Source organism: Vidua chalybeata, chromosome 1, assembly GCF_026979565.1.
Source record: "Vidua chalybeata isolate OUT-0048 chromosome 1, bVidCha1 merged haplotype, whole genome shotgun sequence".
Classification (NCBI taxonomy): Eukaryota; Metazoa; Chordata; class Aves; order Passeriformes; family Viduidae; genus Vidua; species Vidua chalybeata.
In genome coordinates this window covers 152813343-152838051 of record NC_071530.1, presented here as the reverse complement: position 1 = coordinate 152838051, position 24709 = coordinate 152813343, and the positions used below count along the sequence as shown (strand labels likewise).

The 24709-nt window shown below is 59.2% G+C and overlaps 4 protein-coding genes across 4 annotated transcripts in view; 2 read left to right on the top strand and 2 right to left on the bottom strand.

Annotated features, from left to right (window-relative positions):
- The window catches only part of DGAT1 (diacylglycerol O-acyltransferase 1), a 6247-nt gene extending 6023 nt beyond the window's left edge, over positions 1 to 224 (bottom strand). The window contains exon 1 of the mRNA XM_053947084.1: positions 205 to 224. Within this exon, the coding sequence (XP_053803059.1) occupies positions 205 to 224 (20 nt within the window). The remainder of the gene's footprint in view (positions 1 to 204) is intronic.
- A 713-nt stretch (positions 225 to 937) lies between these two features.
- FBXL6 (F-box and leucine rich repeat protein 6) lies at positions 938 to 11938 on the top strand. Its single transcript, XM_053959476.1, has 7 exons — positions 938 to 1173; positions 2429 to 2593; positions 3248 to 3311; positions 3976 to 4029; positions 5507 to 5608; positions 8652 to 8765; positions 11623 to 11938. Exons 1-7 carry the CDS (start codon positions 1037 to 1039, stop codon positions 11833 to 11835), a joined length of 849 nt encoding a protein of 282 aa, XP_053815451.1. The 5' UTR covers positions 938 to 1036; the 3' UTR covers positions 11836 to 11938.
- A 1871-nt stretch (positions 11939 to 13809) lies between these two features.
- LOC128790315 (proline-rich protein HaeIII subfamily 1-like) lies at positions 13810 to 19108 on the top strand. Its single transcript, XM_053946980.1, has 3 exons — positions 13810 to 15140; positions 17345 to 17786; positions 19091 to 19108. Exons 1-3 carry the CDS (start codon positions 14887 to 14889, stop codon positions 19106 to 19108), a joined length of 714 nt encoding a protein of 237 aa, XP_053802955.1. The 5' UTR covers positions 13810 to 14886.
- A 98-nt stretch (positions 19109 to 19206) lies between these two features.
- LOC128790249 (uncharacterized) lies at positions 19207 to 21829 on the bottom strand. Its single transcript, XM_053946869.1, has 6 exons — positions 21732 to 21829; positions 20613 to 20865; positions 20372 to 20425; positions 20100 to 20183; positions 19509 to 19872; positions 19207 to 19262 (listed from the first exon to the last, which is right to left on the bottom strand). Exons 1-6 carry the CDS (start codon positions 21827 to 21829, stop codon positions 19207 to 19209), a joined length of 909 nt encoding a protein of 302 aa, XP_053802844.1.
- Positions 21830 to 24709: the final 2880 nt, after the last annotated feature.

Sequence of the window (24709 nt, the reverse complement as noted above, 5' to 3'; positions counted from 1 at the left end):
GTATCCCCTCACCTGTCCTCAGTGTCCCTCACCTGTGCACAGGTATCCCCTCACCTGTCCCTCACCTGTGCACAGGTATCCCCTCACCTGTCACTCACCTGTGCACAGGTATCGCCTCACCTGTCCCAGCTGTGCTCAAGGTCCCTCACCTGTCTCACCTGTCCCACCTGTCCCCAGTGTCCCCCTGTCCCTCACCTGACTCACCTGTCCTCAATGTCCCTCATCTGTCCCTTAGCTCTCCCACCTGTCCCACCCATCCCCAGGTATCCCCTCACCTGTCCCGAATGTTCCCCCATCCCTTACCTGTCCCTCACCTGTCTCACCTGTCTCACCTGTCCCACCTGTCCCCAATGTCCCTCACCTGTCCCTCACCTGTCTCACCTGTCCCTCACCTGTCCCTCACCTGTCCCCTCACCTGTCCCTCACCTGTCTCACCTGTCTCTCACCTGTCTCACCTGTCCCTCACCTGTCCCTCACCTGTCTCTCACCTGTCTCACCTGTCCCTCACCTGTCTCTCACCTGTCTCACCTGTCTCTCACCTGTCTCACCTCTCACCTGTCCCCAATGTCCCTCACCTGTCTCACCTGTCCCTCACCTGTCTCTCACCTGTCTCACCTGTCTCTCACCTGTCTCACCTGTCTCTCACCTGTCTCACCTGTCTCTCACCTGTCCCCAATGTCCCTCACCTGTCTCACCTGTCCCTCCCCTGTCTCACCTGTCCCACCTGTCTCACCTGTCCCTCACCTGTCTCACCTGTCTCACCTGTCCCTCCCCTGTCTCACCTGTCTCACCTGTCCCCTCACCTGTCTCACCTGTCCCTCACCTGTCTCACCTGTCCCTCACCTGTCTCACCTGTCTCACCTGTCTCACCTGTCTCACCTGTGCCCCCTGACCCCGCCCTTCTCCCCCAGCGCAGCCGCGGGGTCTCCCCAGGCCCCCCCGCAGGGAGCGACCCCGGGCCCAGGTGAGGGCTCAGGTGAGGCCCCGGGCCCAGGTGAGGCCCCGGGCCCAGGTGAGGCCGCAGGTGAAGGTGAGGATGAAGGCCCAGGCCCAGGTGAGCGCCCAGGTGAGCAGGGGGGCGGGGCCTCACCTGCCCCCGCTGCCCCCCGAGATCGTCCTGAGGATCTTCCAGGCCGCCGTGGAGGGGGAGGGGGCCGTGCCCTTCCTGTGCAGGTGAGCTCACCTGGGCACACCTGGGGACACCTGGGCACACCTGGGGACACCTGGGGATACCTGGGGACACCTGGGATACACCTGGGGACACACCTGGGGATACACCTGGGGACACACCTGGGCACACCTGGGGACACCTGGGGATACCTGGGCACACCTGGACACACCTGGGGATACACCTGGGCACACCTGGGCACACCTGGGGATACCTGGGGATACCTGGGATACACCTGGGGACACACCTGGGGACACACCTGGGGACACCTGGGGATACCTGGGGACACACCTGGGCACACCTGGGGATACCTGGGACACCTGGGGATACACCTGGGGACACCTGGGGATACCTGGGCACACCTGGACACACCTGGGGATACACCTGGGCACACCTGGGCACACCTGGGGATACCTGGGGACACCTGGACACACCTGGGGATACCTGGGGATACCTGGGATACACCTGGGGACACACCTGGGCACACCTGGGGATACCTGGGGACACCTGGACACACCTGGGGATACCTGGGGACACCTGGACACACCTGGGGACACCTGGGGACACACCTGGGGACACACCTGGGCACACCTGGGCACACCTGGGGATACCTGGGGACACCTGGACACACCTGGGACACACCTGGGGACACACCTGGGGACACACCTGGGCACACCTGGGGATACCTGGGGACACCTGGGGACACACCTGGGACACACCTGGGGATACACCTGGGCACACCTGGGCACATCTGGGGACACACCTGGACACACCTGGGGATACACCTGGGGACACCTGGGGGCACACCTGGACACACCTGGGGATACACCTGGGGACACCTGGGGGCACACAGGGAGGCACCTGAGGATACCTGGGGGGTGTAACTGTCACACCTGGGCACACCTGGGACACCTGGGGCACTTGGGGTGCACCTGGGGATACCTGGGGGAACCTGAGGGGTGTAACTGTCACACCTGGGGATACCTGGCGACACACCTGGGGCACCTGGGATATACCTGGGCACACCTGGGGAAACCTGGGGATACCTGGGGGCACACCTGGGAAAACCTGGGGATACATGTCCCTCACCTGTCCCTCACCTGTCCCTCACCTGTCCCTCACCTGTCCCCTCACCTGTCCCTCACCTGTCCCTCACCTGTCCCCTCACCTGTCCCTCACCTGTCCCACCTGTCCCCTCACCTGTCCCTCACCTGTCCCACCTGTCCCCTCACCTGTCCCTCACCTGTCTCACCTGTGCAGGGTGTCCCGCGTGTGCCGCCTGTGGCGTGACCTGGCCGCCGACCCCCGGCTGTGGCTGCGGGTGCACCTGGGGCCTCACCTGGGCGCTCACCTGGGCGGCCCCGCCCGCGGCCGCCGCCCCCCCGAGCAGGTGCTGAGCCCTCTGCTCCGATTGGCCGAGACCAGGTGAGGGCTGACCCCCCCCACAGGTGTGCGGGGACCGCCCCAGCTCACCTGGGTCACCTGGGGCACCTGGCCTGTCCCACCTGGGTCACCTGTGTCACTTGTGTTACCTGTCCCACCTGTCCCACCTGTCCCACCTGTCTCACCTGTCTCACCTGTGTCCCACCTGTGTCACCTGTCTCACCTGTCTCACCTGTGTCACCTGTGTCCCACCTGTGTCACCTGTCTCACCTGTCCCACCTGTCTCACCTGTCTCACCTGTCCCACCTGTGTCACCTGTCTCACCTGTGTCACCTGTGTCCCACCTGTGTCACCTGTCTCACCTGTGTCACCTGTGTCCCACCTGTGTCACCTGTCCCACCTGTCTCACCTGTGTCACCTGTCTCACCTGTCTCACCTGTGTGTCACCTGTCTCACCTGTCTCACCTGTCCCTCACCTGTGTCACCTGTCTCACCTGTCTCACCTGTCTCACCTGTCCCACCTGTGTCACCTGTCCCACCTGTCCCTCACCTGTCCCACCTGTGTCACCTGTCCCACCTGTCCCTCACCTGTCCCACCTGTCTCACCTGTCTCACCTGTCTCACCTGTCCCACCTGTGTCACCTGTCCCACCTGTGTCACCTGTCCCACCTGTGTCACCTGTCTCACCTGTGCCAGGTTCTCGCTGCTGCAGGAGTTTGTGCTCAGTGATTGGAGCCGGCACGTGGGGCCCGTGCTGCAGGTGAGCACCTGGGCACACCTGGGATACACCTGGGATACACCTGGGCACAGCTGGGATACAGCTGGGATACACCTACACACACCTGGGCACACCTGGGCACACCTGGGATACACCTGGGCACACCTGGGATAGACCTGGGCACACCTGGGGGCACACCTGGGCACACCTGGGATAGACCTGGGCACACCTGGGGGCACACCTGGGCACACCTGGGATGTACCTGGGCACACCTGGGGACACACCTGGGGACACACCTGGGAACACACCTGGGGACACCTGGGCACACCTGGGATAGACCTGGGCACACCTGGGGACACACCTGGGCACACCTGGGATGTACCTAGGCACACCTGGGGACACACCTGGGACACACCTGGGGTACACCTGCGTACACCTGGGCACACCTGGGGACACCTGGGTACACCTGCGTACACCTGGGGTACACCTGAGCACACCTGGGGGGCGGGGGTCACACCTAGGTACATCCAGAGAAGGTGACACACCTGGGGGGGTCACACACCTGGAGCAGGTGACACACCTGGGGGGGGGTTCACACACCTGGGGGGGTTTCACACACCTGGGGGGGGTTCACACACCTGGGGGGGGTTCACACACCTGGGGGGGGTCACACCTGGACACACCTGGATCCCCCCTCCCCCCCCAGGCCCTGAGCAAGTTCTGCCCCCACCTGCGGCACCTGGAGCTGCGGCGCTGCCAGGTGAGACCTGGCGGCACCTGGGGGGATTTGGGGACACCTGGGGGGTCCCGGTGACACCTGGGGGGATTTGGTGACACCTGGGGGAGTTTTGGGGACACCTGGGGGGTTTTGGTGACACCTGGGGGGTCCCGGTGACACCTGGGGGGGTTTTGGTGACACCTGGGGGGGTTTTGGGGACACCTGGGGGGATTTGGGGACACCTGGGGGGGTTTTGGGGACACCTGGGGGGGTTTTGGTGACACCTGGGGGGGTTTTGGGGACACCTGGATGGATTTTGGGGACACCTGGGGGGATTTGGTGACACCTGGGGGAGTTTTGGGGACACCTGGGGGGGTTGGGGACACCTGGATGGATTTTGGTGACACCTGGGGGGTCCCGGTGACACCTGGGGGGGTTTTGGGGACACCTGGGGGGATTTGGGGACACCTGGGGGGGTTTTGGTGACACCTGGGGGGGTCTGGTGACACCTGGGGGGGTTTTGGGGACACCTGGGGGGTTTTGGTGACACCTGGGGGGGGGTTGGGGACACCTGGGGGGGTCTGGTGACACCTGGATGGGTTTTGGGGACACCTGGGGGGTCCCAGTGACACCTGGATGGGTTTTGGGCACACCTGGGGGGTTTTGGGGACACCTGGGGGGATTTGAGGACACCTGGGGGGTCCCGGTGACACCTGGGGGGGTTTTGGGGACACCTGGGGGGGGTTGGTGACACCTGGGGGGTCCCAGTGACACCTGGGGGGTTTTGGGGACACCTGGAGGGTCCCGGTGACACCTGGGGGGGTTTTGGGGACACCTGGGGGGGTTTTGGGGACACCTGGATCGATTTTGGTGACACCTGGGGGGTTTTGGTGACACCTGGGGGGGTTTTGGTGACACCTGGGGGGGTCTGGTGACACCTGGGGGGGTTTTGGGGACACCTGGGGGTTTTGGTGACACCTGGGGGGGTTTTGGGGACACCTGGGGGGGTCTGGTGACACCTGGATGGGTTTTGGGGACACCTGGGGGGTCCCAGTGACACCTGGATGGGTTTTGGGGACACCTGGGGGGGTTTGGGGACACCTGGATGGATTTTGGGGACACCTGGGGGGGTCCCGGTGACACCTGGGGGGGTTTTGGGGACACCTGGGGGGGTTTTGGGGACACCTGGGGGGATTTGGGGACACCTGGATGGATTTTGGTGACACCTGGGGGGTCCCAGTGACACCTGGGGGGGTTTTGGGGACACCTGGATGGATTTTGGGGACACCTGGGGGGATTTGGGGACACCTGGGGGGTTTTGGGGACACCTGGGGGGGTTTTGGTGACACCTGGATGGGTTTTGGGGACACCTGGGGGGGTTTTGGGGACACCTGGATGGGTTTTGGGGACACCTGGGGGGGTTTTGGGGACACCTGGATGGGTTTTGGGGACACCTGGGGGGTCCCGGTGACACCTGGGGGGGTCCCGGTGACACCTGGGGGGGTTTTGGGGCGCTCAGGTGGAGGCGGCGGCGCTCGGGGGGTTCCTGGCGGCCCCTCCCCCCCTGCAGCACCTGCACCTCACCTGTCCCCGCCTGCGGCCCGTGCTGCCCGCCCTGGCCGTGAGTGGGGCGGGGACCCCAAAAACCCCAAAAAAAAAACCCCCAAAAAACCCAAAAACCACCCCAAAATATCCCCCGAAAACCCCCCAAAAAAAACCTAAAACCGCCCCAAAACCACCCCAAAATACCCCAAAAACCCCGAAAACCGCCCCAAAATACCCAAAAAAAACCAAAAAAACCACCCCAAAAACCCCCAAAACCCCCAAAACCACCCAAAATACCCCAAAACCACCCCAAAATCCACGAAAAAACCCAAAAACTGCCCCAAAAGAGCCAAAATACACAAAACCCCCCAAAAACACCCCAAAATATCCCCCAAAAAACCCAAAATCGCCCCAAAATATCCCCAAAATTGCCCCAAAATATCCCCAAACTACCCCAAAAAAAACCCAAAATGCCCAAAATATCCCCAAAAAAACCCAAAAACCACCCCAAAATACCCCCAAAATACCCAAAAACGCCCCAAAATATCCCCCGAAAACCCCAAAAAAAACCCCAAAACCGCCCCAAAAATATCCCCCAAAACCCCCAAAATAGCCCCCAAAAAAACTAAAACCGCCCCAAAATATCCCCAAAAAAAACCTCAAAACACCTCAAAATACCCAAAACCCTCCAAAATATCCCCAAAATACCCCAAAACCACCCCAAAATATCCCCAGAAAAACACCAAAACACCCCAAAATAGCCCAAAATACCCAAAATATCCCCAAAACCGCCCCAAAATACCCAAAAACCCCCAAAATACCCCAAAACCACCCCAAAATATCCCCCAAAATAACACCAAAACGCCCCAAAATATTCCCCAAAAAAACGCCAAAGCCACCCCAAAAGAGCCAAAATACACAAAAACCACCAAAACCACCTGAAAATTTCCCAAAATACCCAAAATATCCCCAAAATTCCCCAAAACCGCCTCAAAATATCCCCAAAAAACCCAAAAACACCCCAAAATACACAAAAAAAACCAAAATACCCCAAAGCCACCCCAAAATACCCAAAAACCACCCAAAACACCCCAAAATACACCAAAAACCAAAAAAAACTCCAGAAGCAACCCAAAATATCCCCAAAAAAACCAAAAACGCACAAAAATACCCCCAAAAAAACCAAAAATATCCCCCAAAACCCCCAGAATACCCCAAAATACAAAAAAATACCCAAAAATACCCCAAAAACGCTGAAAAATACCCCCAAATGATCTCAAAATTCCCAAAAATCACCCCGAAATACCCAAAATATTCCAAAACATCCCAAAAATGCACCAAAATACCCCCAAAATACCAAAAACCTGCCCCAAAACCCACAAAACCCCCAAAACCACCCCAAAATATCCCCAAAATACCTCAAAAGAGCCAAAAACCACCCCAAAACCCCCAAAATACAAAAAAAACCAAAAATACCCCAAAAACGCCCAAAAATACCCCAAAATATCCTCAAAAAACCCAAAAGTCACCCCAAAATATCCCCAAAACCCCCAAAATAGCCAAAAACCACCCCAAAAACCCAAAAACCACCCCAAAATTCCCCAAAAAAAAAAAAAACCAAAACCTCCCCAAAATACCCAAAAACCAAAAAAAACCTCCAGAAACACCCCAAAATACTCCAAAGAAACCCAAAAAATACCCTCAAATACCCCAAAAAAACCCAAAAACCACCCCAAAATATCCCCAAAAAACCCAAAAACATCCCAAAAGAGCGAAAAACCACCCCTAAATACCCCTAAATAGCCAAAAAACCAAAAATAATACCCAAAAATACCCTAAAATAACCTCAAAAACCCCAAAAATCACCCCAAAATACCCAAAAACTCCCAAAACCCCTAAAATACCCCAAAATACAAAAAAAAAACCCAAAAAAATACCCCCAAAATGCCCAAAATACCCCAAAATATCCCCAAAACCACCCAAAAACATCCCTAAAAAAACCCAACATACCCCCAAAAACCCCCAAAATACCCCTAAAACACCCAAAGCCCCCCAAAAATCCCCAAAATCAAAAAAATACCTCGAAAATACCCTGAAATCCCCAAAAAAATCCCCAAATCCCAAAAACACCCCAAAAAACCCCAACACCCAAAAAACCCCAAACACCCAAAAAATCCCCCCAAAATTTCCCCAAATGCCTCAAAGTCACCCCAAAGACACCAAAGCCACCCCAAAATGCCCCAAAATCCCCCCAAATCCCAAAATATACCCCAAAAATACTCCCTAAATAGCCAAAAATGTACCCCCAAAAAAACCCAGAATACCCCAAAGTCACCCCAAAATACCCTAAAATCCAATCAACCACCCCAAAAATACCCCAAAAGCATCCCAAAAACTCCCAAAATACCCCAAAATAAATAAAATTCCCAAAAAACCCCAAATCGCAAAAGCATCCCAAAAATATCCCAAAAATACCCCAAAAATACCCCAAAGACACCAAAACCACTCCCAAATCCCCCCAAATTCCCCCCAAACCCCCCCCAAAATCCCCCAAAATCCCCCAAAATCCCCCAAATCCCCCAAACCCCCCCAAAATCATCCCAAACCCCCCCAAAATCCCCCAAAATCATCCCAAAGCCCCCCAAAATCCCCCAAAATCCTCCCAAAGCCCCCAAAATCCCCCCAAAATCCTCCCAACCCCCCCAAATCCCCCCCAAAATCCCCAAATCCACCCCAAAATTCCCAAAATCCCCCAAAATCCCCCCAAACCCCCTAAAATCCCCCCAAATCCCCTAAATCCCCCCCAAAATCCCCAAATCCACCCCAAAATCCCCAAACCCCCCCCCCCCCAAAATCCCCCAAATCCCCCAAAATCCCCAAATCCCCCAACCCCCCCCCAAATCCCCCAAAATCCTCCCAAAGCCCCCCAAAATCCCCCCAAAATCCCCCTAGAATCCCCCAAAATCCCCCCAAATCCCTCCAAATCCCCCAAAATCCCCTGCAAACCCCCCCAACCCCCCCCCAAATATTCCCAAAACCCCCCCAAACCCCCCCAAACCCCCCCAAACCCCCCCAAATCCCCAAATCCCCCAATCCCGCTGACCCTGCCCTGTCCCCAGGCCGGGCTCTGTCCCCGGCTCCGGGTGCTGGAGCTGGATCAGAGTTTGGGGGGGCCCGGCCCCCCCCTCCCGCTGCCCCTGGAGCGGCTGCAGGCGGCCTGTCCCCTGCTGCAGGTACCCCAAAAACTCACCTGGGCACCCCGAAAACCCCAAAAACTCACCTGGGCACCCCGAAAAACCCCAAAAACCCCACCTGGGAACCCCAAAACTCACCTGGGACCCCCCAAATCCCCCCTCCCGCTGCCCCTGCAGGCGGCCTGTCCCCTGCTGCAGGTACCCCAAAAACTCACCTGGGCACCCCGAAAACCCCAAAAACTCACCTGGGCACCCCAAAACTCACCTGGGCACCCCAAAAACCCCAAAAACCCCACCTGGGCACCCTAAAAACTCACCTGGGCACCCCAAAAACCCCAAAAACTCACCTGGGCACCCCAAAAAAAACCCCAAAAACCCCACCTGGGAACCCCAAAACTCACCTGGGAACCCCAAAAACTCACCTGGGAACCCCAAAAAACCCAAAAAAACCACCTGGGCACCCCAAAAACTCACCTGGGCACCCCAAAAAACCCCAAAAACTCACCTGGGCACCCCAAAAACCCCACCTGGGCACCCCGAAAACCCCAAAAACTCACCTGGGCACCCCAAAAAAACCCCAAAAACTCACCTGGGCACCCCAAAAACCCCACCTGGGCACCCCAAAAACCCCAAAAACCTCACCTGGGAACCCAAAAACCCCACCTGGGAACCCCGAAACTCACCTGGGACCCCCCAAATCCCCCCTCCCGCTGCCCCTGCAGGCGGCCTGTCCCCTGCTGCAGGTACCCCAAAAACTCACCTGGGCACCCCAAAAACCCCAAAAACTCACCTGGGCACCCCAAAAACTCACCTGGGCACCTCAAAAACCCCAAAAACCCCACCTGGGAACCCAAAAACCCCACCTGGGAACCCCAAAAAACCCCAAAAACTCACCTGGGCACCCCAAAAAAACCCAAAAACCCACCTGGGAACCCCAAAACTCACCTGGGAACCCCAAAAACTCACCTGGGCACCCCAAAAAACCCCAAAAACTCACCTGGGCACCCCAAAAACCCCACCTGGGCACCCCGAAAACCCCAAAAACCCCACCTGGGCACCCTAAAAACTCACCTGGGCACCCCAAAAACCCCAAAAACTCACCTGGGCACCCCAAAAAAACCCAAAAACCCCACCTGGGAACCCCAAAACTCACCTGGGAACCCCAAAAACCCCAAAAACCCCACCTGGGCACCCCAAAACTCACCTGGGAACCCCAAAAACCCCAAAAAAACCACCTGGGCACCCCAAAAACTCACCTGGGCACCCCAAAAAACCCCAAAAACTCACCTGGGCACCCCAAAAAACCCCAAAAACTCACCTGGGCACCCCAAAAACCCCACCTGGGCACCCCGAAAAACCCCAAAAACCCCACCTGGGAACCCAAAAACCCCACCTGGGAACCCCAAAAACCCCACCTGGGAACCCCGAAACTCACCTGGGACCCCCCAAATCCCCCCTCCCGCTGCCCCTGCAGGCGGCCTGTCCCCTGCTGCAGGTACCCCAAAAACTCACCTGGGCACCCCAAAAACCCCAAAAACTCACCTGGGCACCCCAAAAAACCCCAAAAACCCCACCTGGGAACCCCAAAACTCACCTGGGCACCCCAAAAAAACCCAAAAACCCCACCTGGGAACCCCGAAACTCACCTGGGACCCCCCAAATCCCCCCTCCCGCTGCCCCTGCAGGCGGCCTGTCCCCTGCTGCAGGTACCCCAAAAACTCACCTGGGCACCCCAAAAACTCACCTGGGCACCCCAAAAATTCACCTGGGCACCCCAAAAATTCACCTGGTAACCCCGAAAACCCCAAAACTCACCTGGGCACCCCCAAAACCCCAAAAACTCACCTGGGCACCCCGAAAACTCACCTGGGCACCCCCAAAACCCCAAAAACTCACCTGGGCACCCCAAAAACCCCACCTGGGAACCCAAAAACTCACCTGGGCACCCCAAAAACTCACCTGGGTACCCCAAAAACTCACCTGGGAACCCCGAAAACCCCCAAAACCGCACCTGGGACCCCCCAAATCCCCCCTCCCGCTGCCCCTGCAGGCGGCCTGTCCCCTGCTGCAGGTACCCCAAAAACTCACCTGGGCACCCCAAAAACCCCAAAAACCCCACCTGGGAACCCCGAACTACACCTGGGCATCCTAAAGTCACCTGGGAACCCCAAAAACCCCAAAAATTCCCACTTGGGCACCCCAAAACTTCACCTGGGCACCCCAAAAAAACACCTGGGCACCCCAAAACTCACCTGGGCACTCTGGAAAACCCGAAAAACCTCACCTGGGAACCCCAAAAAAAACCCGAAAAACCACACCTGGGCATCCCCCAGGTGCCCCTCCCCCACCCCTCAGGTGCCCCTCCCCCCCCCAGCTGCCCCTCCCCCCTCACCGTTGCCCCTCCCCCACCGCTGGGTGCCCCTCCCCCACCCCTGGATGCCCCTCCCCCCTCACCGTTTGCCCCTCCCCCATCCCTCGGTGCCCCTCCCCCACCCCTGGATGCCCCTCCCCCCTCCTCAAGCCGCCCTTCCCCCACCCCGGGGTGCCCCTCCCCCCCGTTGCCCCTCCCCTTTCACAGGTGCCCCTCCCCCACCCCTGGGTGCCCCTCCCCCACAAGTGCCCCTCCCCCACCCCTGCGTGCCCCCCCCCGCAGAGCTGCCCCTCCCCCACCCCTGGGTGCCCCGCCCCCCCTCGGGTGCCCCTCCCCCACCCCTGGCTGCCCCTCCCCCACCCCGGGTGCCCCTCCCCCACCCCTGGCTGCCCCTCCCCCACCCCTGGCTGCCCCTCCCCCACCCCTGGCTGCCCCTCCCCCACCCCGGGTGCCCCTCCCCCACCCCGTAGCCCCTCCCCCCCCACCCCCGTAGCCCCTCCCCCCTGAGCGCGGCCCCTCCCCCAGGAGCTGCGGCTGGGCGGGGCTCTGTGGGAGCCGCAGCGCTGCCCCTCCCCCGCCCCGGGCGCCCCTCCCCCCTCCTTCCCGCGGCTCCGCCTCCTGGCGCTGGGGGAGGGGCCCGGGGGGGCGGGGCGGCGCTGGGGGAGGGGCTCCTGCGGCGCCTCCTGCGCGGGACCCCCCGGCTGGGGGCGCTGGAGCTGCGCGGCTGCCCCCAGGTGACCCCCCGGGCGCTGCTGGCCCTGCCCTGCGCAGGTGAGGCACACCTGGGGGGAGGGCACACACCTGGGCACACCTGGGGTACACCTGGGATACACCTGGGACAGCTGGGATACACCTGGGGACAGATGGGGACACCTGGCACACACCTGGGCACACCTGGGGTACACCTGGGATACACCTGGGACACACCTGGGCACACCTGGGGACAGCTGGGGACACCTGGGATACACCTGGGGTACACCTGGGGACAGCTGGGGACAGCTGGGATACACCTGGGGTACACCTGGGGACAGCTGGGGACAGCTGGGGACACCTGGGATACACCTGGGGTACACCTGGGGACAGCTGGGGACAGCTGGGATACACCTGGGGTACACCTGGGGACAGCTGGGGACAGCTGGGATACACCTGGGGTACACCTGGGGACAGCTGGGGACAGCTGGGGACAGCTGGGATACACCTGGGGTACACCTGGGGACACCTGGGGACACCTGGGGACAGCTGGGGACACCTGGGCACACCTGGGGACAGCTGGGGACAGCTGGGGACACCTGGGATACACCTGGGCACACCTGGGCACAGCTGGGGACAGCTGGGGACAGCTGGGATACACCTGGGCACACCTGGGGACAGCTGGGGACAGCTGGGATACACCTGGGGTACACCTGGGGACAGCTGGGGACAGCTGGGGACAGCTGGGACACACCTGGGCACACCTGGGGTACACCTGGGGACACCTCAGTTATCTGGGCACACCTGGGCACACCTGGGGTACACCTGGGGACACCTGGGCACACCTGGGGTACACCTGGGGGGAGGGGACACCTGGGCACAGCTGGGATACACCTGGGGACACCTGAGGACACACCTGGGCACAGCTGGGGACATCTAGGATACACCTGGGACAGCTGGGATACAGCTGGGATAGACCTGGACACAGCTGGGATAGACCTGAGCACACCTGGGACAGCTGGGATACACCTGGGGACACCTGGGGTACACCTGGGCACAGCTGGGATACACCTGGGGACACACCTGGGGTACACCTGGGGACATCTGGGATACACCTGGGATACACCTGGGCACACCTGGGATACACCTGGGCACACCTGGGGACACCCAGGGGCACCTAAGGATACCTGGGGACGCACCTTGGGGGATGGGGACACACCTGGGGACACCTGAGACACACCTGGGGGATGGGGATGCACCTGGGGGGATGGGGCACACCTGGCACACACCTAGGGACACAGGGACACACCTGGGGGCACACCTGGGGGGGACAGGGACACACCTGGGGACACACCTGGAGGGGACAGGGGCGGATCATGGAGGTGGGGGGGGGGGGATGTGTCGTGAGACGTCGTGACGTGTCACCCGCTGTCCCCTGTGCCGTTGTCACGCCGTGTCCCATTGTCACACCCTGTCCCCGTCACTGTTCCCTGTCCCACTGTCACACCGTGTCCCATTGTCACACCGTGTCCCATTGTCACTCCGTGTCCCATTGTCACTCCGTGTCCCATTGTCACTCTGTGTCCCACTGTCACACCGTGTCCCATTGTCACTCCGTGTCCCACTGTCACACCGTGTCCCACTGTCACTCCATGTCCCATTGTCACACCGTGTCCCATTGTCACACCGTGTCCCATTGTCACTCCATGTCCCATTGTCACTCCGTGTCCCACTGTCACTCCGTGTCCCACTGTCACACCGTGTCCCACTGTCACTCTGTGTCCCATTGTCACACCGTGTCCCATTGTCACTCTGTGTCCCATTGTCACTCCATGTCCCACTGTCACACCGTGTCCCACTGTCACACCGTGTCCCACTGTCACTCCATGTCCCACTGTCACTCCGTGTCCCACTGTCACACCGTGTCCCACTGTCACTCCATGTCCCATTGTCACACCGTGTCCCATTGTCACACCGTGTCCCATTGTCACTCCATGTCCCATTGTCACTCCGTGTCCCACTGTCACTCCGTGTCCCACTGTCACACCGTGTCCCACTGTCACTCTGTGTCCCATTGTCACACCGTGTCCCATTGTCACTCTGTGTCCCATTGTCACTCCATGTCCCACTGTCACACCGTGTCCCACTGTCACACCGTGTCCCACTGTCACTCCATGTCCCACTGTCACACCGTGTCCCACTGTCACACCGTGTCCCATTGTCACACCGTGTCCCATTGTCACTCTGTGTCCCATTGTCACACCGTGTCCCATTGTCACACCGTGTCCCACTGTCACACCGTGTCCCATTGTCACTCTGTGTCCCATTGTCACTCCATGTCCCACTGTCACACCGTGTCCCTGTCGCTGTCCCCTGTCCCATTGTCACTCTGTGTCCCTGTCGATGTCCCTTGTCCCCGGTCCCATTGTCACCCTGTCCCATTGTCACACCGTGTCCCTGTCGCTGTCCCCTGTCCCAGTGCCATTCTGTGTCCCCTGTCGGTGGCGCTGTCTCCTGTCACCTCTGATGTCCCCTGTCCCTGTGATGTCCCCAGCCCTTGAGCGCCTCTTGGTGGCGCTGTCCCCTGTGCCACTGTCACTCCGTGTCCCATTGTCACTCCGTGTCCCTGTCCTTGTCCCCAGCCCTGGAGCGGCTGTCGCTGCCCGTGTCCCCTCTGATGTCCCCTGTCCCCTCTGGTGTCCCCTGTCACCTCTGATGTCCCCTGTCGCTGTCCCCAGCCCTGGAGCGGCTGTCGCTGCCCGTGTCCCCGGGCTGTCCCCTGTCCCCTCTGATGTCCCCTGTCCCCTCTGATGTCCCCTGTCGCTGTCCCCAGCCCTGGAGCGGCTGTCGCTGCCCGTGTCCCCTGTGCCATTGTCACTCCGTGTCCCCGGGCTGTCCCCTGTCCCCTCTGATGTCCCTGTCCCCTCTGGTGTCCCCAGCCCTGGAGCGGCTGTCGCTGCCCGTGTCCCCTGTGCCATTGTCACTCCGTGTCCCCGGGCTGTCCCCTGTCCCCTCTGATGTCCCTGTCCCCTCTGGTGTCCCCAGCCCTGGAGCGGCTGTCGCTGCCCGTGTCCCCTCTGATGTCCCCTGTCCCCTCTGATGTCCCCTCTGGTGTCCCCAGCCCTGGAGCGGCTGTCGCTGCCCGTGTCCCCGGGCTGTCGCGCGCTGTCCCCGCGGCCCGGGGGGGTGGCCTGGGGGGAGGTGACCCGGCGGTGGCACCGGACCCTGCTCGAGCTGGACCTGAGCGGCCGCCGCGACCCCGACCTGGGGGGGGCCTTGGCCGCCTTCGGCCCCCGCGACCCCCTGAGGGTCCTGAGGCTGGCGGGGACCCCCGTGACCCCCCGGGAGCTCAGGTGCGACACGGGGACAGCGGGGACAGCGGGGACATTGGGGATGGAGGGGACAATGGGGACAGTGGGGACACTGGGGACAGCGGGGACATTGGGGACACTGGGACACTGGGGACGGTGGGGACATGGGGGGACATGGGGACAGCAGGGACATTGGGGACATCGGGGACATTGGGGACATGGGTGGGGGACATGGGCATGGGGACCCCCGTGACCCCCCCGGGAGCTCAGGTAAGACACGGGGACAGCGGGGACATTGGGGACACTGGGGACATCGGGGACGGTGGGGACATGGGGACAGCAGGGACATCGGGGATGAAGGGGACATTGGGGACATGGCGGGGACAGTGGGGATGGAGGGGACATGGCGGGGACATGGGTATGGGGACCCCTGTGACCCCCCCGGAAGCTCAGGTGCCACGCGGGGACAGCGGGGACATCGGGGACATCGGGGGCACTGGGGGCATTGGGGACATCGGGGAGATTTGGGACATTGGGGACATCGGGGATGGGGGGGACATGGGGACCCCCGTGACCCCCCGGGAGCTCAGGTGCCACACGGGGACAGCGGGGACATCAGGGGATGGAGGGGACATGGGGACATCGGGGACAGTGGGGACACTGGGGACATTGGGGGCATGGGGGGGGACAGTGGGGACATTGCGGGCATCGGGGACATTGGGGACATGGGGGGGGGGGGGACATGGGCTTGGGGACCCCCGTGACCCCCCGGGACCTCAAGTGCACCATGGGGACATCGGGGACATCGGGGGACATTGGTGACATGGAGGGACACGGGGACATCAGGGACACGGGGACATCTGGGATGGGGGGACATGGGGACACAGACATGGGGGGGGGACATGGGGACATGGAGGGGACATCAGGGACCCCCGTGACCCCCCGGGAGCTCAGGTGTGACATGGGGACATTGGGGACATGGGGGGGGGGACATGGAATATGGGGGGACATTCCCGGGGGGCTGGGGGACACTCAGGGGTCACTCGGGGACCCCTGGGAGCTCAGGGGACATTGAGGGGACACTCGGGGGGTCAGGGGTCACTCGGGGGTCAGGGGACATTGGGGGGGTCACTCTGGGGGTCAGGGGTCACTCGGGGGGTCAGGGGACATTGGGGGGACACTCGGAGGCTCAGGGGACATTGGGGGGTCACTCGGGGGGTCAGGGGTCACTCGGGGGGTCAGGGGACATTGGGGGGACACTCGGAGGCTCAGGGGACATTGGGGGGGTCACTCTGGGGGTCAGGGGTCACTCCGGGGGTCACTCCGGGGGTCACTCTGGGGGTCAGAGGACATTGGGGGGTCACTCTGGGGGTCAGGGGTCACTCGGGGGGTCAGGGGACATTGGGGGGTCACTCGGGGGGTCAGGGGTCACTCGGGGGGTCAGGGGACATCGGGGGGTCAGGGGACATTGGGGGGACACTCTGGGGGTCAGGGGTCACTCGGGGGGTCAGGGGACATTGGGGGGACACTCTGGGGGTCAGGGGTCACTCGGGGGGTCAGAGGACATTGGGGGGTCACTCTGGGGGTCAGGGGTCACTCGGGGGGTCAGGGGACATTGGGGGAACACTCGGGGGGTCAGGGGTCACTCTGGGGGTCAGGGGACATTGGGGGGTCACTCGGGGGGTCAGGGGTCACTCTGGGGGTCAGGGGACATTGGGGGGACACTCGGGGGGTCAGGGGACATTGGGGGGGTCACTCTGGGGGTCAGGGGACATTGGGGGGACACTCGGGGGGTCAGGGGACATTGGGGGGGTCACTCTGGGGGTCAGGGGACATTGGGGGGGACACTCGGGGGGTCAGGGGACATTGGGGGGGTCACTCTGGGGGTCAGGGGACACTCGGGGGGTCAGGGGACATTGGGGGGGTCACTCTGGGGGTCAGGGGTCACTCTGGGGTCACTCTGGGGGTCAGGGGACACTCGGGGGGTCAGGGGACATTGGGGGGACACTCTGGGGGTCAGGGGACATTGGGGGGTCACTCTGGGGGTCAGGGGACACTCGGGGGGTCAGGGGACATTGGGGGGGTCACTCTGGGGGTCAGGGGACATTGGGGGGTCACTCTGGGGGTCAGGGGACACTCGGGGGGTCAGGGGACATTGGGGGGGTCACTCTGGGGGTCAGGGGTGACTCGGGGGGTCACTCTGGGGGTCAGAGGACATTGGGACCCCCTTGTCTCCGTGTCCCCAGCCCGCTGCTGGCCTGTCCCCACCTGTCGCACCTGGACGTGTCCTCGTGTCGCCGCCTCCCCCGCGGCACCAAGCGGCCGCACCGGGGCCGGGGGGCGGTGCTGCGGCTGCTGCGGGGGCTGGCGGGGGGCGACACCCCCGAGGGGACCCCCCCGGGGACACCCCCCGAGCCGGGGACACCCCCCGAGCCGGGGACACCCCCAAAACAGGGGACACCCCCAAAACAGGGGACACCCCCCAAAGTGACACCCCCAAAACAGGGGACACCCCCAGAAGAGGGGACACCCCCCAAAGTGACACCCCCCAAAGTGACACCCCCAGAAGAGGGGACACCCCCCGAGGTGACACCCCCAAAACAGGGGACACCCCCAGAAGAGGGGACACCCCCCAAAGTGACACCCCCAAAACAGGGGACACCCCCAGAAGAGGGGACACCCCCCAAAGTGACACCCCCAAAACAGGGGACACCCCCAGAAGAGGGGACACCCCCCAAAGTGACACCCCCCAAAGTGACACCCCCAGAAGAGGGGACACCCCCCGAGGTGACACCCCCCAAAGTGACACCCCCAAAACAGGGGACACCCCCCGAGGTGACACCCCCCAAAGTGACACCCCCAGAAGAGGGGACACCCCCCAAAGTGACACCCCCCAAAGTGACACCCCCCGAACCGGGGACACCCCCCGAGGTGACACCCCCCAAAGTGACACCCCCCGAACCGGGGACACCCCCCGAGGTGACACCCCCCAAAGTGACACCCCCAGAAGAGGGGACACCCCCCAAAGTGACACCCCCAAAACAGGGGACACCCCCAGAAGAGGGGACACCCCCCAAAGTGACACCCCCAGAAGAGGGGACACCCCCCAAAGTGACACCCCCCAAAGTGACACCCCCCGAACCGGGGACCCCCCCCGGGGATGAGGAGGAGCCCCCAGAGCCGGAACCCCCCCAAAAGAGGAGGAGACCCCCCAGTGATGAACCCCCCCGGGATGAGACCCCCCCCGCAAAGAGGAGACCCCCCCCATTATGAGAGACCCCCCCCCAAATTCTGAACCCCCCCCGCAAAGAGGAGACCCCCCCATTATGAGAGACCCCCCCCAAATTCTGAACCCCCCCCGCAAAGAGGAGACCCCCCCCAATTCCGAGCCCCCCCGATTTTGAGACCCCCCCAAAATCTGACAGCCCCCAATTCTGAGACCCCCCCCGCAAAGGGGAGACGCCCCCCAATTCCGAGCCCCCCCGATTTTGAGACCCCCCCCAAAATCTGACAGCCCTCAATTCTGAGACCCCCCCATTATGAGACCCCCCCCCAAAATCTGACCCCCCCCCCAATTCTGAGACACCCCCCAAAGATGAGACCCCCCCCAATTATTAGACCCCCTAAATTGTGAGACCCCCCCCCCCAATTCTGGGCCCCCCCAAACCGGAGCCCCCCCCCCAGTTCTGAGACCCCCCCCCCAATTCTGAGACCCACCAATTATTAGACCTCAACTCTGAGACCCCGCCCCAAATTTGACACCCCCCAATTCTGACACCCCCCCCCAATTCTGAGACCCCTCCCCAATTCTGAGCGCCCCCCCCCCAAAAACAACCCCCCCAAAAGAGCCCCCAAACAAAGACCCCCCCAAAACCCCTCCCCAATAACTCAAACCCCCCCCCAGCCCCGGACCCCCCCCAAAACTTGAGCGACCCCCCCCCCAGATCCCCTCCCCCACCTCTTTTTTGTAGCCCCCTCCCCTTTTTTTACAGCCCCCCCCTTTTTTATAGCCCCCCCCCACTTTTTGTACCCCCCCCATTTTGTACCCCCCCCCATTTTGTACCCCCCCCATTTTGTACCCCCCCCACATTTTTGGGGGTCCCCCCCCCTAAATAAAGGGGCTCTGCCCCCCCTTCCCCCCCCCCCGCCCAAATTTGGGAATCGCTGGAGGGGGGAGGGGCGGTGGGGGAGGGGCGGGGGCGCAGCCGGGCGGGGGGAGGGGCCGGGGGGGGCTTTGGGGGCCCCTCCCCCCCCCCAGCTGAGGCTCGGGGACCCCCAAGGGGGGGAGGGGCGCTCCTGCTCCCCCCCCCCCGGGTCGTTTGTCACCCGCCGGCGGCAGCCGCCTCATTTGCATATTAATGAGGTTTAATGAGGCAGGACGGCCCCGCCCCCCAGCCGGGACCTCCCAACCCCCCCCCAGCAGCTGCGGCCCGGGGGGAGGGGGGGCTCCAGGGCCGGGGGGCGGGGCCACCTGGGCAAGCTCAGAGCACAAGTGGGCAACCTCAGAACCCGCCTGGGCAACCTGAGAACCCACCTGGGCAACCCCAGCATCCACCTGGGCAACCTGAGAACCCGCCTGGGCAACCCCAGCATCCACCTGGGCAACCTGAGAACCCGCCTGGGCAACCTGAGAACCCACCTGGGCAACCTCAGAGTCCACCTGGGCAACCTGAGAACCTGCCTGGGCAACCTGAGAACCCGCCTGGGCAACCTGAGAATCCACCTGGGCAACCTGAGAACCCGCCTGGGCAACCTGAGAACCCACCTGGGCAACCTGAGAGCACAACTGGGCAAGCTCAGAGCACAACTGGGCAAGCTCAGAGCACAACTGGGCAACCTCAGAGCCCTCTGGGCAACCTCAGAATCCACCTGGGCAACCTCAGAATCCACCTGGGCAACCCCAGGATCCACCTGGGCAACCTGAGAACCCGCCTGGGCAAGCTCAGAGCCCTCTGGGCAACCTCAGAGCCCTCTGGGCAACCTCAGAATCCCCTGGGCAACCTCAGAATCCACCTGGGCAACCTCAGTTCCCACCTGGGCAACCTCAGCTCCCACCTGGGCAACCTCAGAATCCACCTGGGCAACCTCAGCTCCCACCTGGGCAACCTCAGTTCCCACCTGGGCAACCTCAGCTCCCACCTGGGCAACCTCAGAATCCACCTGGGCAACCTCAGAACCCACCTGGGCAACCTCAGGATCCACCAGGGCAACCTCAGAATCCCCTGGGCAACCTCAGGATCCACCTGGGCAACCTCAGCTCCCACCTGGGCAACCTCAGAATCCACCTGGGCAACCTCAGGATCCACCTGGGCAACCTCAGAATCCACCTGGGCTACCTCAGAATCCCCTGGGCAACCTCAGAATCCACCTGGGCAACCTCAGTTCCCACCTGGGCAACCTCAGCTCCCACCTGGGCAACCTGAGAATCCACCTGGGCAACCTCAGCTCCCACCTGGGCAACCTCAGAATCCCCTGGGCAACCTCAGCTCCCACCTGGGCAACCTCAGAATCCACCTGGGCAACCTCAGGACCCACCAGGGCAAACTCAGTTCCCACCTGGGCAACCTCAGCTCCCACCTGGGCAACCTCAGAACCCACCTGGGCAACCTCAGTTCCTACCTGGGCAACCTCAGAACCCACCTGGGCAACCTCAGCTCCCACCTGGGCAACCTCAGAACCCACCTGGGCAACCTCAGTTCCCACCTGGGCAACCTGAGAGCCCCCGGGTGTCGCAGCGGGCGCTGGCAGCCCCTCCCCCAGAGACGCGCTTAATTAGATGCAAACGAGATGCAGATGGGATGCAAATGAGATGCAAATGAGCCTCCCTGATTGCCCGCCGCCTGGCGGGGTGGGGGAGGGGCGGGGAGCCCATCCCCCCTCCCCAATTCCCGGGAATTCCCCCCCAAGAAATTTGGGATTTCCCGGGGGTTTTTTTGTGCGTCCCAAAATTCCGGGATTTTCCCGGATTCCCCCCCAAAATATTTGGGATTTCCTGAGGTTTTTTGTGTGTCCCAAAATTCCGGGATTTTCCCGGATTCCCCACAAAAAAATCTGGGATTTTCAGCTTCCCAAAATTCCGGGATTTTCCCGGATTCCCCACAAAAAAATCTGGGATTTTCAGCTTCCCAAAATTCTGGGATTTTCAGCTTCCCAAAATCCCGGGATTTTCCCGGATTCCCCCCCCAAAAAAATCTGGGATTTTGTGCTTCCCAAAATTCTGGGATTTTCCCAGATCCCTCCCAAAAAATTTGGGATTTCCGGGGGTTTCTGAGCTCCCCAAAATTCTCGGATTTCGCCGGATTCCCCCCCTAAATATTTGGGATTTTCAGCTTCCCACAATTCTGGGATTTTCCCGGATCCCTCCCCAAAAAATTGGGATTTCCGGGGGTTTTTGTGCGTCCCAAAATTCCGGGATTTTCCCTGGATCCCCCCTAAAAAAATTGGGATTTTCAGCTTCCCAAAATTCTGGGATTTTCCCGGATTCCCCCTCAAAAAAATCTGGGATTTTGTGCTTCCCAAAATTCTGGGATTTTCCCAGATCCCTCCCAAAAAATTTGGGATTTCCGGGGGTTTCTGAGCTCCCCAGAATTCCGGGATTCCCCCGGATCCCAGCGCTCCCTGATTTCCCCCGACCTCAAATTTTGGGATTCTCCCGGGTCCCAGCGCTCCTCATTCCCATCATTCCCGTTTTTCCCATTTTTCCCCACGTTTTTCATTTTCCTCACTCCCATTTTTCACATTCCCATTTTTCCCCCAATCCCAATTCCATCCCCATTTCTCCCATTTCCCCCGTTTTCCCCATTCTCATTTATCCCATTTATCCCATTCCCTTTTTCCCCAGTTTTCCATTCCCATTTTCCCATTTTTCCCATTTTTCCCATTTTTCCCATTTTTTCCCCATTTTTCCCATTTTTCTCATTTTCCCCAATCCCATTCCCATTTTTCCCATTTTTCCCATAATTCCCATTCCCATTTTCCCCAATCCCATTCCCATATTTCCCATTTTTCCCATTATTCCCATTTTTCCAATTTCCCCCATTTTTCCCATTTTCCCATTCCCATTTTCCCCTTTTTTCCTATTTCCATTTCCATTATTCCCATTATTCCCATTTTTCCCATTCCCATGTTTCCTATTCCCATTTTCCCCAATCCCATTCCCATTTTCCCCATTTTCCCTATTTCCATTTTTCCCATTGTTCCCATTCCCATTTCCCCCAATCCCATAATTCCCACTATTCCCATTTTCCCCATTATTATCATTTTTCCCATTCCCATTTTCCCATTTTTCTCATTTTCCCCATTCCCATTTATCCCATTTATCCCATTTATCACATTTTCCCATTATTCCCATTATTCCCATTCCCATTTTCCCCAATCCCATTCCCATATTTCCCATTTTTCCCATTATTCCCATTTTTCCAATTTCCCCCATTTTTTCCCATTTTCCCATTCCCATTTTCCCCTTTTTTCCTATTTCCATTCCCATTATTCCCATTATTCCCATTTTTCCCATTCCCATGTTTCCCATTCCCATTTTCCCCAATCCCATTCCCATTTTCCCCATTTTCCCTATTTCCATTATTCCCATTGTTCCCATTCCCATTTCCCCCAATCCCATAATTCCCACTATTCCCATTTTCCCCATTATTATCATTTTTCCCATTCCCATTTTCCCATTTTTCTCATTTTCCCCATTCCCATTTATCCCATTTATCCCATTTATCACATTTTCCCATTTTTCCCATTATTCCCATTCCCATTTTCCCCAATCCCATTCCCATATTTCCCATTTTTCCCATTATTCCCATTTTTCCAATTTCCCCCATTTTTCCCATTATTCCCATTCCCATTTTCCCCTTTTTTCCTATTTCCATTCCCATTATTCCCATTATTCCCATTTTTCCCATTCCCATGTTTCCCATTCCCATTTTCCCCAATCCCATTCCAATTTTTCCCATTTTTCCCATTGTTCCCATTCCCATTTCCCCCAATCCCATAATTCTCACTATTCCTATTTTTCCCATTATTATCATTTTTCCCATTTTCCCATTTTCCCATTTTTCTCATTTTTCCCATTTTCCCATTTTCCCATTTCCCCATTATTCCCATTTCCCCATTAATCTCATTTTCCCCATTCCTATTTTCCCATTTTCTCCATCCCCATTATTCCCATTTTCGCATTTTCCCCAATCCCATTCCCATTATTCCCACTATTCCCATTATTCCCACTATTCCCATTATTCCCATTATTCCCATTATTCCCACTATTCCCATTATTCCCATAATTCCCTTTATTCCCATTTTTCCCATTTCCCCCATTTTTCCCATTTCCCCCATTCCCAATTTCCCCATTTATCCTAATCCCATCATTCCCATTATTCCCACTATTCCCATTTTTCCCAATCTAATTTTTCCCATTTCCTCATTTTTCCCATTTTCCCCATTCCCATTTATCCCATTCCCCTTTTCCCCAATCCCATCTCCATTTTTCCCAATCCTATTTTTCCCATTTTTCCCATTTTCCCCATTCCCACTTATCCCAATTTCCCCAATCCCATTATTCCCATTTGTCCCAATCCCATTTTTACCATTTTCCCCATTTTCCCCATTTTTCCCATTTTCTCCATTCCCATTTATCCCAATTTCCCCAATCCCATTATTCCCATTTTTCCCAATCCCATTTTCCCCATTTTTCCCATTTTCCCCATTCCCATTTATCCCAATTTCCCCCAATCCCATTATTCCCATTTTTCCATTTTTAACCCCAAATCCGGCTCTCCCTCCACTCCCAGAATTCCCCATTCACAAAATTGAATTTTGGGATTCTCCCAGGTCCCAGAGTTCCCAATTTCTCCCAAAATTGAATTTTGGGATTCTCCCTGGTCCCAGAGTTCCCAATTTCCCCCAAAATTCAATTTTGGGATTCTCCCCCCTCTGAGGGATCCCAAATCCTCCCAAAATTCAATTTTGGGATTCTCCCCCCTCTGAGGGATCCCCAATTCCCCCAGAATTGAATTTTGGGATTCTCCCAGGTCCAAGAGTTCCCAATTTCCCCCAAATTCAATTTTGGGATTCTCCCAGGTCCCAGAGTTCCCAATTTCCCCCAAATTCAATTTTGGGATTCTCCCCCCTCTGAGGGATCCCAAATCCCCCCAAAATTCAATTTTGGGATTCTCCCAGGTCCCAGAGTTCCCAATTTGCCCAAATTCAATTTTGGGATTCTCCCCCCTTTGAGGGATCCCAAATCCCCCAAAATTGAATTTTGGGATTCTCCCAGGACCCAGAGTTCCCATTTTCTCCCCAAATTCAATTTTGGGATTCTCGCGGCTCCCGGCGCCCCCATTCCCCATCCCGGCCGCTCCTGGCTCCTAAAGATCCCGATTCCCCCCAGATCCCCCAAATTCCCGGATTTTCCCCGGTCCTAAAGCTCCCAATTCCCCCCAGATCCCCCAAATTCCCGGATTTTCCCCGGTCCTAAAGCTCCCAATTCCCCCTCAAATCCCCTAAAATCCCGGGATTCTCCCGGGTCTCAAAGCTCCCAGTTCCCCCCTCAAATTCCCCAAAATTCCGGGATTCTTCGAACTCCAAACCCTCCCAATTCCCCCCAGAAT